The sequence below is a fragment of the Cyrtonyx montezumae genome, unplaced genomic scaffold, assembly GCF_038088225.1.
Source record: "Cyrtonyx montezumae isolate F1298 unplaced genomic scaffold, pur_monq_1.0 scaffold_32, whole genome shotgun sequence".
Taxonomy (NCBI): domain Eukaryota; kingdom Metazoa; phylum Chordata; class Aves; order Galliformes; family Odontophoridae; genus Cyrtonyx; species Cyrtonyx montezumae.
Genome location: NW_027072037.1, coordinates 998,948 through 1,013,280, shown reverse-complemented (window position 1 = coordinate 1,013,280; position 14,333 = coordinate 998,948). Strand labels below are relative to the sequence as shown.

The 14,333-nt window shown below is 37.7% G+C and overlaps 1 protein-coding gene across 4 annotated transcripts in view; it reads right to left on the bottom strand.

Annotated features, from left to right (window-relative positions):
• The window catches only part of ADCYAP1R1 (ADCYAP receptor type I), a 130,762-nt gene that overhangs the window by 45,255 nt on the left and 71,174 nt on the right, over nucleotides 1-14,333 (bottom strand). For all 4 annotated transcript variants that reach the window (XM_065744807.1, XM_065744808.1, XM_065744809.1 and 1 more), the window contains exon 4: nucleotides 3,931-4,038. In XM_065744807.1, the coding sequence (XP_065600879.1) occupies nucleotides 3,931-4,038 (108 nt within the window). The remainder of the gene's footprint in view (nucleotides 1-3,930; nucleotides 4,039-14,333) is intronic.

Here is a 14,333-nt window from a genome sequence, read left to right as displayed (position 1 = left end):
AGCAGCAAGAGATGGTCTTTTCAGCTAGACCCACTGTCATTTTTTCAACAAATCATCTCTCTGGATAATGGGAGTTTCATCAGTTAATTTTTATTTTTCAGTCTCCATTTTCTTTCTCATCTTTTTGAAAGCAGAAATCGTACAGCTAGGTCAAGACAGCCAAATTCCTTTCTGAAACTGAGCAAGCAAGGAGGCTCCTCCAATGACTTCATTCATCTCAAGATGAGCATTTGAGACACGTCAGAGGAAATTCTTTCTGTGATTACCTATCAGAAGTGGGACTCAATGATCCTTACAGATCCCTTGCAACCGTGGATATTCTATGATTCTATCAGTTCCCATTACTGACCCAGAAGTCCATGTGACCAGTTCAGATTTACACACATAATTCTCAGATTTCCAAAGCCAACTTTCCCCCCACTTTTCAAAATTAATGCTGCTGCACGTGATTCCACCATTTTACTGAAGCAGCTGTACCTACGGGTGCTTCATTGCTTCAGAAGACAAACATTTTTAATGCAGAAATCAAAATTATTGCTACTGTTCATAAAGACAATTTTTGGTCATCTGAAAACCTTGCTGAATTAGCAATGAATATACAATTAATGGATTCTGGGGTCAGTATTTATTCTACTTACATATTCTAGAAACATAGCAGGAACCAGAGAATACTGTAACGATTTATAAAATGTGATTAGCCATGTCTTAGAAACATTTTAATTATCTAATAACCCTTTACTTAAGGAACCTTCACAATATGTGACTATTTTCATTAAGCCCTCATTGAAGCAAATACACTTGGTTAGCTAAAATTAACAGTAATGAGACTGAAAATTCATCCTGATGCACCCAGAAGAGTGATTATGGATGTAGATATTTCCACCTTGCGGTCACTAGCACATATCCAGCTGGGTCTGTAGAGGTTTCAAACTACTCCAGATTAAATGTTTACTGGTTTATCTAACAAATTATGAATTTTGTTCCTACTGAACAGATGTCCAAATAAAAAAAAACCATAAACAGCTGTCACTTTCAATAGTGATCCTGCAAGGAGATAAAGAAGGCAGGATATATATTTATATATTTATATATTTATATATTTATACTGGACTGACTACTCCTCCCTTAGGATCATGCTGACACTCTACGAGAGGCCAAATGTGAAGTAAAATTTTCAGATAGACTGGAAATTCTGGGCAAATCATTCAAAAACCTTCTTTCAGCCCTTCAAAGTACTGAGCCCTTTTTATGGCAGTTTTCCTCTTTTATGTACAGTATTATCGTCTTTCTAAAACAAATATTATTTTTAACTGAAAGAAATATTGGAAAAGACTTTCTGATATTAAAGTTAAAATGTTGGTTATACGCTGGTGTAGACCATGTTGAGCCGACTCTGTCTTTGAGAAGAGAGATATATTAGATGGTTTCTCAAGAACCCTCCTAACCTTAATTACTTCAGAAGCAATGGCACCACAGAAAAGAAATTTCATCAGTAAAAGGGAGATGGTACTATATTTGTGTGGGGTATATTTAGGAATATTGGAAATATCACTTGAAATAAGAAGAGCCATTAAAAGGTTTGCATCAGAGGTGTGTTGGTAGATTGGCAGAGAGGAAAAGTTCCTATGCTGTAGATGCAGATGGTATCATTCTCTGTGTTATCAAGCTATTGTTATCTCTGATCGTTGTACCCCAAAAAGAAAGGAAAAGAGAGAAAGAAGGGGAAAGAAAAGTGCTGCCTATGTTACCATGCCTATATTGAGGATGGGTAGGGGAAGCACACCACGAGCAAGCACAAAGGAGGGGTCCTAATTAAAGTTCAGATAGGCAATACATTGAGCAGCAGGCCTCCTGCAGTTATACCAGAAGATAACAGCAGATCAGCCATCTGCTGGTGCACAATAAATAATATAAAAGCACTATATCTGCAGGCTGCAAATATCACTGATAACTGGATTATGGAAATTTTTGGTTGAGTGTGTATCTTGCACAGAGGATGACCAGGACTGATTTGACAATTAGGCTGAACGTCAGCAGTCAATGAGAACAGGTAACGTCATGGAGAATAATGTAAATAAATAAATATATATTTTTAATTTTTAAAGAGGGAAGACTATTTCATTTCCCATGTTGGACCCAAATCCTCCTAGAGAATGCTCTGTGCTGTGTTTTCTATTACGGTTGACTACGATGGCTCAGTGTCATTGTACTCAGTGAATTGATACTGGACCAATATTGCAGCAGTAAAGATTATGTGTAATTACACACACTAAAATTGAAGCACATAGAATTACAGGAATAATCATGTTTTTATAACTGATAATTTAAAAAGGGACTTGTCTTCTTCCCCTCAAAAATAAGATGCCTCATTTAAGGGAATTGTCTTCATTCCTTGCTGGATAAAGAGAGATACCTCCAAACGGTAATTAACTCATGCTCTTGAAATGAAATACACTGCTTTCCATTGACTTCTTTCACTTAATTTCTTTACATTGACTACAAATAGAGTCCAGTGAACTGAGAGAAGACACTTGAGTTTCATATGGGTGTGTTTAGCGAGGTGGTAATCACCCTTAAATTCCTCTCCATTTCTCAAAAGCATTGGTGTTTCCTTCACCATCTAAAATGAATTCAAATGTTTATTTTTAAAGGTGAGGATTTCAGCATGCCTGGAGCTGTGTATGAAATATTTACCAATATTTACCACACAAATTGTTTGCTGTCTGTAACAACACCAAGAAGGTGAATTTTGGACTGAAGTTTGTGTATGAATAATTCATTAGCAAAATAATCTTTGGGAAAAGGATTCCAGAAGGAAAGAGTTGAGCTTTTACCTCCTTGAGAAGTGCTAATTTAGTGACCCATGCTGACCTACATGGGTGATGGATTGAAATGGACAATACTGACAAATAGCAGCAAAGACTTGTTGTTAACTAACATCAATAGGAGGAATTTGGCTCCCTCAAGTCATTCACCTCTTTGAAATAAATCATATATTAAAAAAAAAAAAAAATGACAGTTCAAGAGATCATCTAATCAATCTGTATATGTGCTATGAACAACTTCATTTTTCCTCCTCTCAACACTCTGGCAAATTTTCATGTATTTCAAAGGTAAAATAACTTATACATACATACATGCATACAAGAAAAGACAAGGGTTTTCTGGTATCACATAACTAGCTTGAACAGAGACACTCCCCATTAAAAAAAAGTCAGCACTATTGATCATATGCAATACATTATTAAGACAAGGGATAACTCTTACAGGGAGTAGTGCATTCTGGAAGCAGAAACAGTCCAGCTTGCCACAATGCAACCTGAGCAATTTTCTGACATTTTATTTACTTTTGTTTCCTTGCTTGGTAGCTGGTTCCTGCAAGGAACAGCAGGAAGCTGACATCTCATTTCTACAGAGAATAAAAAGGCATGATGGAGCTCCTCCACCTCTTAAAGAATTTTCACCAATACTCCATTGGGCCTCCAAGATGGAAACTCCTCAGATTGGTCATTTCACGCATGTCCGTTCATCAGGCATGAACAGAACCCAGTTCTGAGTTTTAGTTATTTACTGAAATAGGTTCCAGTTGTGATAACACCTTCACACGGTCTCAGGTCTCATTGATTTCTGTGAATACTCAAGGGCAGAATGTCCTGTTTAGCAGCTTTACTTTGTGATAATTTCACGGTGACTGAGACAGGTGTGTTTTTTTCACACATTTTTCCCTCTTTCACCCAACATATACATGTACATCTACACACAAACATCCTGGTTTTTCATTGTTTTCTTCTGAGCAGAAGTTCAAACCAACCCTAGGCCATTGTAGTTCCTATTTTCCCTTTAAACGTAGCAACTACATCAGGCTTTATACGCCTGCTGGCCATGCAGCTCTACCAGGCAGGAGCAAAGAACAAGGAGAAAGTACTTTACCATCTTCAGAGATGATAAATCTGAACAGCGCAGGACACTTGACAAAGACAATTTCACCCACACTTGCAGGTTTCCAGCATGTAATATTGTCCCACATTCCTGGGCAACCTATAGAAGAGAGTGAGGCAAAAAAGGCAGATTTATGGTACAAATTCCTCGGGTTTTTTTTGTTTTTTGTTTTACAGTTATAGTTGTTTATACTTGGTTCCTCCTTCTATCCATCAATGCGCAGTTGGTTAGAAAAATAAATTGTACCATTTTCTAATAAGCTTTCCCTGGCCCTAGAAATAATGTGCATTGATAAGAATAGCATAAGCATACATACAGTGTAGTTGCGTCATACAATAATGGACCGACTCAACTCTGGCAAAAAGTGAAATCTATCAGTCCCAATTGAATTACTCCATCATACGTCAGAAACCAATTCTCCCCTTAGTGTGGAATTCACAGCCACTATCTGTCTTTCAATAGTGTGTTAAATCTGTGGAGATTTCATTGACATCATTGATTTCGATTCAGGGAATTTCTGCAGATTTTAATTCCTGTTATAGGTCGGATACTGACACTTACTGGAATTTGGCCCAGGGAGGTGATTGGAAAATGGAAAACAGACTCTGCTTCATCCCACAGCTGCTTGTTGAGTTGTTTTTTGGGATGTGTACGAGAGAAGCTTCTCTCTTTCATTCTGTTCGGTTCTTCAGGAAAATATTTCAGGATAGAAGTGTAAAGAACCACCCCAGTAGCATTCACCCCAGTCTTTACAGCAGTCGTTGCTCTAGGACATTTAAACATAAAATACTGAAAGGATTTCTCAGATAACATAGAATCAGACCTTCCACAATCACTCAAAGATTAGGCTTCATGTTGCCAGCATTGAATTAAAGATCTGAGTGGTACATAACCAACCTTCTATTACAAGATCATGCCTTTTATTTCTAAACTGAAAGTTTTTATTTCCAGTTTCCAGTCGTTACATGGAACTGGATGAATTTTAGTTCTCTGTTGCACGGGTCAAGAACCAGGGAGGAGCATACCACTGCTCAGTACTTTCCAACACACATAGGTTTTAATATTACCATGAATGAAGCATAGAGGTAGACTGTGCATGTTCATACATTACCTGACAGAAATAGGAACTCAGAAGCCAACATCAGAAGCACACATAAATAGGAAGGGATAATTATAGGAATTAAATATAGGGGGTTTTCTTGTTTTTGTTTTTGTTTTTCTCTTGGAGTACAGGAAACAGACAAGCATTAAAGATCAGGAACATGACAAATTAGGACTGGTTTTCAAGAAGCAGCTTTCTATGCACAACCCGGTCTGAAACTGTGTAAACTTAAAGTCATCATCTTACCGGTTCATAAACCTAGAAAATTTATCTACAATGTACAGAAAAACTCAGAAATTTCCCTTGTATTTCCTACTACTGTCCAAAAAGTTCTCATGAAAGGAATTTCCAATGGGGAACATCTACCTTAGCAGGAAAAGAAAGACGACTAAATCACAGAATCATTAAGGTTGAAGAAGACCTCTAAGATCACCTAGCCCAACCATCAGCCTATCTAAATATCTCTAGGAGTTCTTGGCATTTGATGTTGGGGTTGAGCACCTAATCTTACCAACTGTCAAAAGGTGCAAATTCTGCACTCAGAAAAGTGTGGGATTCTGCTGATATACTTCCTGCATGCTTGAGAAAATAAGATCTTCAATGAAAGAAAGTAGTATTTCAAAGTGTCATATTTTCAGACTCAGAGAAGTACAATATAATGAAGGTTGGTTGAGCAGCTGATATAAAACAGTGCAGGCTTTATCAACGTTGTCAGTACTGGGGGATTGCCTTTGGTGGAGACTGTATGCACAAAACAGGCCTTTGTGTATTTCCTTCCATCAGCTCAGTGATAGAAAATCAAGTCCTACATTCTCTCACAAAATATAATCCAGATTCTACCACATGTGGCGAATAGGGAAGTTATGAGCTGCACAGGGTTTGAAGAAATAGGCCAGTCTCAAACTACAGTGCTATAAGGCTGTAGCACCAGCCTTAAACTGAAAGAAGAGAGATTTAGGTTAGATGTTAGGATAAAACCCTTTAGTCAGAGGGCAGTGAGGCCCTGGCACTGCTGCCCAGAGAGCTGTGGGTGTCCCATCCCTGGAGGAGCCCAAGGCCATGGCTGGGCTATATAACTATATAAAATTCTGGTATTTAGCTAATAAGCTAAAAATCTTCCAGCTTTTCCAAAGCCATTAGAATACAGCATCACTGCAAAAAATAGATAGATAGATAGATAGATAGATAGATAGATAGATAGATAGATAGATAGATAGATAGATAGATAAAAAGGTCATTAAGTCACCACAGGAACTGGAAAAAAAACAAAACAACCCTTCCTATTTCCCTCTCCCCATCTCTTTCTTCCATTCATATTCCAGGCTGATTCCCTTTCCAGATGAGTATTTCATTGTATGTATACTATAACTCTACTGGATATCTCCAAAAGGTTCAAAGACTTAATGTTCCTTAAGATTTGAAAAGTTCACTGATACTAAATATAGAAACTGAGATTGAATTGAGCACTGTTAGATTTTACTGTCTTTGATAGCTACTGCTTGTCCACACAGCAGGAATAGTATTTACCATTTAAATTTGAAGACATCTGGTAATAGGTTTATAGTTCACTGATGTATGGCAATCTGTATTAAAGTAAAGCATATGTAAATATCCATGGTAATGAGACATTTGCTTACAAGAGGTGTTAGAGACAATCAAAGAGGCTAATGAGATCTTCTGAGAACCACCTGCTAGCCTTGCTCACTTGAATTAAATGGTTGTGTTAGAACCAGGGAAAGCTTTCTTATTCTTTATTATTACTTTAACATCAGTTGTCTTCTAAACACTGGTAAAACAATAGGAACTGCAAACCAATCTAGAGAAATGAGAAGAAATCCTCATACTGCAGAGAAGGAAGAGAAGACAATGGATAAATATTTCATAGAATCAAAGTAGACTGAACAGTAGTCTTCTACTATAGCAATACCAAGCATAACTAAATTATTCCAATTTTTAAAGACACTATAACTTTGCTGTACTACAAAACATTGATATGTTGTCCCTAAAAGAGAAGGAAATACAAAAAAAAAGAGTCAAATAATTTGCCCAATAAGTGACAAAGATTGGAAAGAATTCATTATCAGTAAGAAAGTTGCCTGATCCTTTCTGGTAAAATCATATTTGAAAGCAACCATTTAGAAGAGCAAAGAAAATACTCTCAAAGAAAATTGTCAGCATGGACAATCCCCATACATTTGTAAACCACGACATGGCCAGGAACTCCTGCTGGGTGAAACCTGCATACGGAAATCAATGTGATTTGAGTGTGAAACTGCACAGTAGGGTTCTCCTCTGGCACTGGTGGTACGTCTCCACTGCCATGTGATGGAGGGATACCCAAGCTAGCTTTCAAAGAGGTGGCTCAGATGCTGCAAGAAGCAAGGTGCAGTCTCATGTGGAATAGTTTTCATGGTTCTCAGCATATTTGGGATAATATATGAAAATATAATGTCAACACACAGTTTTAAAGAATAAGCTTTCGTGTAGTCCTTAGCATAAGAATAATAAATAAAAATAGTCTTGAAAATGGATGCTTTGCAGGGAGTGCTAATTCTGCTTTACCTTCCCAGGTCCATACTATAATCTGTAGACAGAAATGTGCTTGCTAAACTTTGTAGGATTCATCTCAGACATCCCAACTAATGTAAAGCTTGGCATCTGATCTTGGAAAGCTATTTCGACCCTCTTCGTAGCATGGAAAGAAGAGTGTTTCATCTTACTCAGCTAGTCACCTTCTCTACAATGGCATAGCCCATCTTTTGGAGCCTCACTTGTCAATGGCTCTTGAGGAAAATGCCAAGTGGTTTATTTGACTGTGGAAATAGGCAGGAACAGCTTAACTTCAGGCAGCTTAGATTACCCAGTCTAGAGTGCATTCAGATAAATGATGTTTCCTCTGTAGCCCCTCTGTAGTAAAACTTTCCATTAGGAATAATATCATTTTAGCTGGGCAGTGGTGGGGAACTACTCTATAACTTCCATCTCTTCACTGGCTGCATACAGTAGAATGAGGCTAAAAATTCTTATCCTAAATAGCTGCCCCCTGAATCCCAATCTCAACTGAGGAACCATATGCATTTTTTAATAATTTAAGATGAAGCTCAGGACAGCTAAGTTTAAATATAATACTGTTGAACCTGACGGGCTTCCCTCATGTACCTACCAACCTAAGGAGGCATCCGACTTGAAAACCAGTGAAACAGAAAAGCTCTCTAAGAGAGAGGTCCAATTTCACAACAAGAAGAAAATAAAAGATTTTTTATCATTGCAATGTTTTCAGATGTAATTTTAACACTATGCTTAGCACTGAAATAATTCTAGTCATCTTCCCTCTGTGGAGGTTCACACAAATCTTCAGCTTTGAGACTTCCACTTTCATCAAATGTTGCAATGATTCAACCACCTTCAAACTGTTGGCTGAAGCTGTGGGGGTGAAGTGTGACAAAAGAGTGACAGAACAATGGGCACAGGTATTACACAGAATCATAAAAAAGCAGCTTATTACCTAACAATTTATGGGTCAGTACATAGAAAAAAAGGAACAGATGACACATTTGCATAAAATTTGATCCTGGAGATATTAAGAAAAAATGCAAATATGTAAATGAGACAGCTGTGTATTTTTCATGTACAGAAATGAAAGCTTGAGGAAAAAGTCAACATATTTGGCTTACGATGTTCAGGTTTAGTTACAGTTCTTCTCATTTATCAGTTTAAAATATTACCTTCAAGGTCATATTGTCTTCAGGAAACACAATGCTACAAGCCAGAATATTAAACTGAATTATGTGATGCGCAATAACTTTTAAAGGGCAATACTACATATAAAACACTTCATAGAAGGAATACCAGACAAGATCCTTCTGTTCTTTCATAAATGCAGGTAAATACCAAAATAAATTAAAACTTGAGCAAGGGCTGGATATGAGGCCAGAATCTCTGAAAGTGGTTGATATTTCAAAGCAGATACACCTTCTAGGAGCTCCTACTGAAGCAATGGCTTCTCTGCTATCTTTCAAGACAGCCAGCATAATCAGATCTCAGACTCAATAGTCTCTTTTTAAAGTCCAGGACACAAGAGAGTAGAAAAGAAAATTCAATGGATTTTCCAGAATAAGCTATAAAAAGGGGAAAAAAAAACAGGAGAAGTACTTCTCCTAGCTCTTAGAATCATTTGGACAAAGTCTATTGATGCAGCACACGCCATCTAGATCAGCTATTACACTAAGAACTCATTCCTTTATCCACATTTTGCTATTGCTGCACCAAAAAGCACCATGTGTTGTCTAATGTGGTATTCATTAGCTTCAACAACATAAATGTAAGATATGCAAATCTGATCTAAGGTCCTCTACACCTCTTTTACAGCACATGAAGAAAAGCAGACACCTCCAGCGGGCACTGCTGGAGGGTTTCTATGATATCTTGTCCTCTGGAGACACTTAATATCTGCCACTGATTAGAACAGGCACCAAGAGAAAGCACAATCTTAGGCTTCAAAAAGCTGGAATTAAACAAGAATTCCACATGGTTCAAGCAATTCATGGAGGGATGTATATAAAGAACAGGAAACCTTACCAACAGTTTGCCCACATTAACATTTTTCATTGCCTTTCTCTAGATAACTGCTACCCTGGTGTCAAGTAATCAAGTTATACAACAAAGTTGTGACTATTTATAATTTATATGCTGAGATCTGTATAAATTACAGTGATATTTTCTACAATATGACATTATCAGTCGAGTCAGTCATTCTGTAAGATGATAGCTTCAGAGACCCAAGATTTCCTGCATGCAATGCTGTTGTCAAACAGCTATTAAAAATAAAATTATTTGAAATAGTTCACTTCTCATCTACCAAAGTATTCCCAGATTAAAAACTAAAAGTGAAGATAACAGAAAAAATGTGTTTTCTTTGATTCTAACAACACTGGGCAATCCTCTTGGACACACTGTCTGATTTTTGGGTGATTCTGTATAGAGCCTGGAATCAGATTCAATGATTCTTATGGGTCCCTTCCAACCTGAAAAACTCTATGGTAATAGTGAGTTTTATAGCATAGCAGTAGGAGAAAAAAAAGATGAGCTGGAGATCATTGGCTTTAGCTCTCAAGAAATTAAATGCTGTGCATTTGCCAAACTCAAATAATGTATTTTAGAATCAGGAACTAGTCTTTTTTGTTGAGTTTACCAGGAAGGATTTTACCTGGTTTGGATGTTTTGCATCACTCAAGAGCTTCAATATACATCCTTGCTGTATCCTACCTTAGGAGAGACACAAATTATCAATCACAATGTTACTCTTATTCCTGCTCCTTAGATTAGGGAAACACATAAATACAAACACATTCACTAATCACTAACTGCTGGGCCTCAATCTGTCTCAGTGGAGAAAAGGAAACTGAGATCTTCTCATTTGTCCAATAATTCAGGCCATAGAACTACTCTCCTCATGGCAGTGAAAGCCCTTGTCCAGGTCTTGCCTCCATCTCAATTAGACCTCAACAGGAAAGGGTGATACCAAATTACTGTTGTTTGTACTTAATTATTTTTATACATGGAAAAGATCAGCTTTTAAATGGCAGGAGCTATTATCTATAATTAGAAATATCTAAAGCTTTTATATTCTTCTTCTAAAGCTGTTTAATTCTTTACAATCACAGAATATTTATTCTAAGCTCGTGCTTATTACTTTTCTTGTATTGTTACTAGCCAAGGAAACCTCATCCAAGAAAATCTCCAAAATCCTTTAAGTGCTGCCAACCAATTGGCCTTAGGTGAGCTTTGAAGAGTTTTAAAGGGAAACTTCCGTTTGGCAAAACCACTGGAACATTTCTTCATCTAATTATGCAGAAGAGTAAAAAGCCAATTATCTGGGAAATTGAGAGGGTTCTTTTTTTAAAACAACTTTCTTTAAAAAGGGTCATTTTCTATGAGAAAGTCTCCATTTTGCAGCTCCGGGGCCAAAAAAAACATTGTGAAATTACTCTGAAAATTAGGAGATGTTATTCAGGTGCTGCTGGAGGACAGAACAACTCTTCCAAGTTGCCAAAAGCTGACCCAGTGCCAAGCTTGCCAGCTGTGGATAATCTGGCATCACTCAGGACATGGGTGGTGGGAGCTCATGGGTTACTGCTGGAGGCAGCTGGCAGCAGCTGGCATCCTTCATTCCTTTCACTGCTGGTGGCAGCCAGGATGGCTGTCATCATCATCTCGCCCCACCAACATGTCTGACTCACTTCCCTCCTTCCTTAGGAGAAGCACAGATAAGGCACTTGCCTTTATCAACTCTTTTCCATTAATTCTCTAAGCTGTGGGAGAGGGGAAAAGATAGCCTACACCTCCAGTGCCTAGAAGGCTTTGCGTACACCACAGTGCTATTAATGTTCACCCTTAAGTCACTAGGTTCAAGTCACTTCTGGGAAGAGTGCAGGAAAAGTACTGGCTATAGAATTATTCAAAACAATGGAGTGAAAAACAGAAAGATGTGTTTTTCCACAAACCACTACCTTCTCCTGTCAGATCCCTCCCTTCACATGCACAATCTGCCTATAAGCAGCCATTAAGTGAGGATGAGATGGAGCACTACAAGTGATGTACTATCTTCCTGAACTGTTTTAGCTTAAAAATAAGGCTATATTTTTTCCACTTTTGTGGAGCAACTCGTCTCTAAACTTGTATGCTTATTCTTCACCAGTACTCGTGTGCCTTGCAGTGAGCCCTGGCTTACAACCAGTGCTATAAGAAGAAATCTTTCCAAGCTGTGTAGTTAAAAAGCCACTTCTGCCACCCATGGATAGTTTATATTTGACCCATTATGAAACTTATGGGCCTGTGAGGAAGACATCTGTAAAGATCAGTGGGATTTACTAGTTGCCTTGGATACAGAAAGTAAAAATGTTGTCAGCATGTCTTTATGGAGTTTTGGAGTTCGTGCTCATCTGTAAATAGAGGATTTGGCTGTATGGAAGAAGACAAGAAGAGGATTTGTTAACATATCTTTTGAGGATAAAGGTTTCCCAGAAATAAATTCAACACTTCAAATCTTCTCTGCCACAAACGGAGGCAAGAGGGAACAAATTTTCTTCGTTTGTTAATTTTTAGTATGACACATAACAGTGCTGAACTGGGACTAAAATGGGACACAGTGCTTCGAACAGTCTCTCACTATGGGGTTGTGTTTTGAACTTAAAAAAAATCTCAGCAAAGCTAAGCAAGATTTTCAACGGGACTTGCTCAGACTGAACCTGAGGTGAACAGTTCTCTAATCGATTAGATTTGTCAGAAATTTGGACTTATTTCTTAGAGGATAAATAGTCCAAACAAAACAGCCAGGCCCTGAACGGCTGAAAATCACAACCAAGCTCTATGTCTAGATGGCTGGTAATTTCAGAGCTCATGTTGCATTCTATTCTATATTAGCTTCTCTCAAAGGCCTTTATAGATAGCAGTTACTTAGGCCTCATAGTACTTCTGTGGCTAAAAAGATTCTCCATTCTTTTTAGAGCTGGAAAGCAAAAAAAAAGCAAAACAAACCAAAGAAATGGTATCAGTGAAGCTAAACACCCTCCTGAGCAAGAGTTGTAACAAAGCTCAGAAGAAAGCTGCTACTTAAGTTCAACCCCCTGTCCTCCCCCAGTTCTTGCTTTTCTATTCTTTATAGAGCTATCTAAAAAGATAAGGCACTTCTATAGTAGGAGATAACTTGTAACAGATCCTGGGCCAAATTCATTTTTGATGTAACCACGGTGATGCCAATGTGGATGCACTTGAGAGGCATTTATTCCTTGTTTACTCCTTCAAATCTTCTGAGAATGAGAAATGACTGAATTGAATAACTTAATTTCTTTCAGTGTTCAGATTCCATAATCTCTCCTGGAAATTGCAGCAGTGGTGAGTCAAATAACTCCTTATTAGAGCCCACGGGACCTGATGGTCTACTGGAGGAAACAAAGAAAATAAATGCTTTTTAAAAAGCTTGTTAAGAGGCGTGTTAACACGTAGTGTGTTTCCTGTTTCATGATGAACTTCTCAGACTTTGTCCACAGTGCATTTAGAGAGTAGCATAAATATCACTGAAGCATAAATCCAATCCAACATTGTAAGGATTGGCATACACTTCAGAAATTTTGGCCACTATATGGACTAAAGGAATTTATTATTCAAGAAGTTCCCAGCTACGAGATGTTTTCCAGCCAGAACTCATGATAGATGTCTTAATTTGGGCAGTTTACAATCTGTAGTGAAAAAAGCAACGTGAGGGCTATCAACAGATGAAAATGGAGGTAGAGTGCATGATGAGGAAGAATGAAGGTGTTGATGAAGCACAGAAAAATATCATGATCATTCCTCTGACTCCTTGGTAATAAGCAGTAGATGTTTTGTTGATGTTGTTTGGTTTGTTGGTTTTGGAAAGGTTTTCAGCATGAAGAGAATGGGAAGAAATTTAGTGGCATGTAAACTTGGAAGAAATGACCAGCACCATCATAGCTAGCCCAGCAGTATCCCCAGCCACTGGAGGCATGGAAGAGTTAATCCTGGAAAAGTAAATGCTTATGCTCTACACACAACTCAATATTATGTAAGCTACAGAGCACCACTTTCCCAACAGCATATAGTAAAATATATAAAAACAAAACCAATAAATGTTACCAGGAAGAAGACAAAAATATTCCCAATGCCCTAAATATATTAAATGTGTTAGGTGAGAATGCCCAGAAAATCACAGAAAGGTCTAAGTGGTGGTAATGCAAAACCTGTAGTGGAGATGAGACTGTTCCCCTCCCTTTGTTAAGAGTTGGAAGAGATCCTTTGTGAACAAGTGTGGTGGATCTATCTTTGTCTAAAGACTGGGAGGAAGAAATGGGAAGAGGTTATTAAGCACTGCTGAAGGTGCCATCACTACCTGACCACTTATGTTATTGAAAGAGACACATCAATTTCAATGTCCAAATATGTAGACGGTATTTACAGACATAGGTCTGGAGTACAACTGTGTATTTACATGTATCCTTAGACACATGTATTCACAGATTTAGTGTTTAAGGTGCATGTAGAAGAAAAATTAGAAATCATACAAGCATTTGTCCCATTTATAAACCAAGCAGGAGATCTTATTCATACAAACTAGAGCAATCTGCTATCGTGATTGTACCATTTTAACTTTTCTTTATCAGTTCTTGATGCTTGAATAATAATGTGAAACAAGTAAATGATTCTGCTACATCCTGTATGACAGGATGATTATGTAATCATTCCACAGATTGGGAGGACTGTATTTAATTTTCTTCTA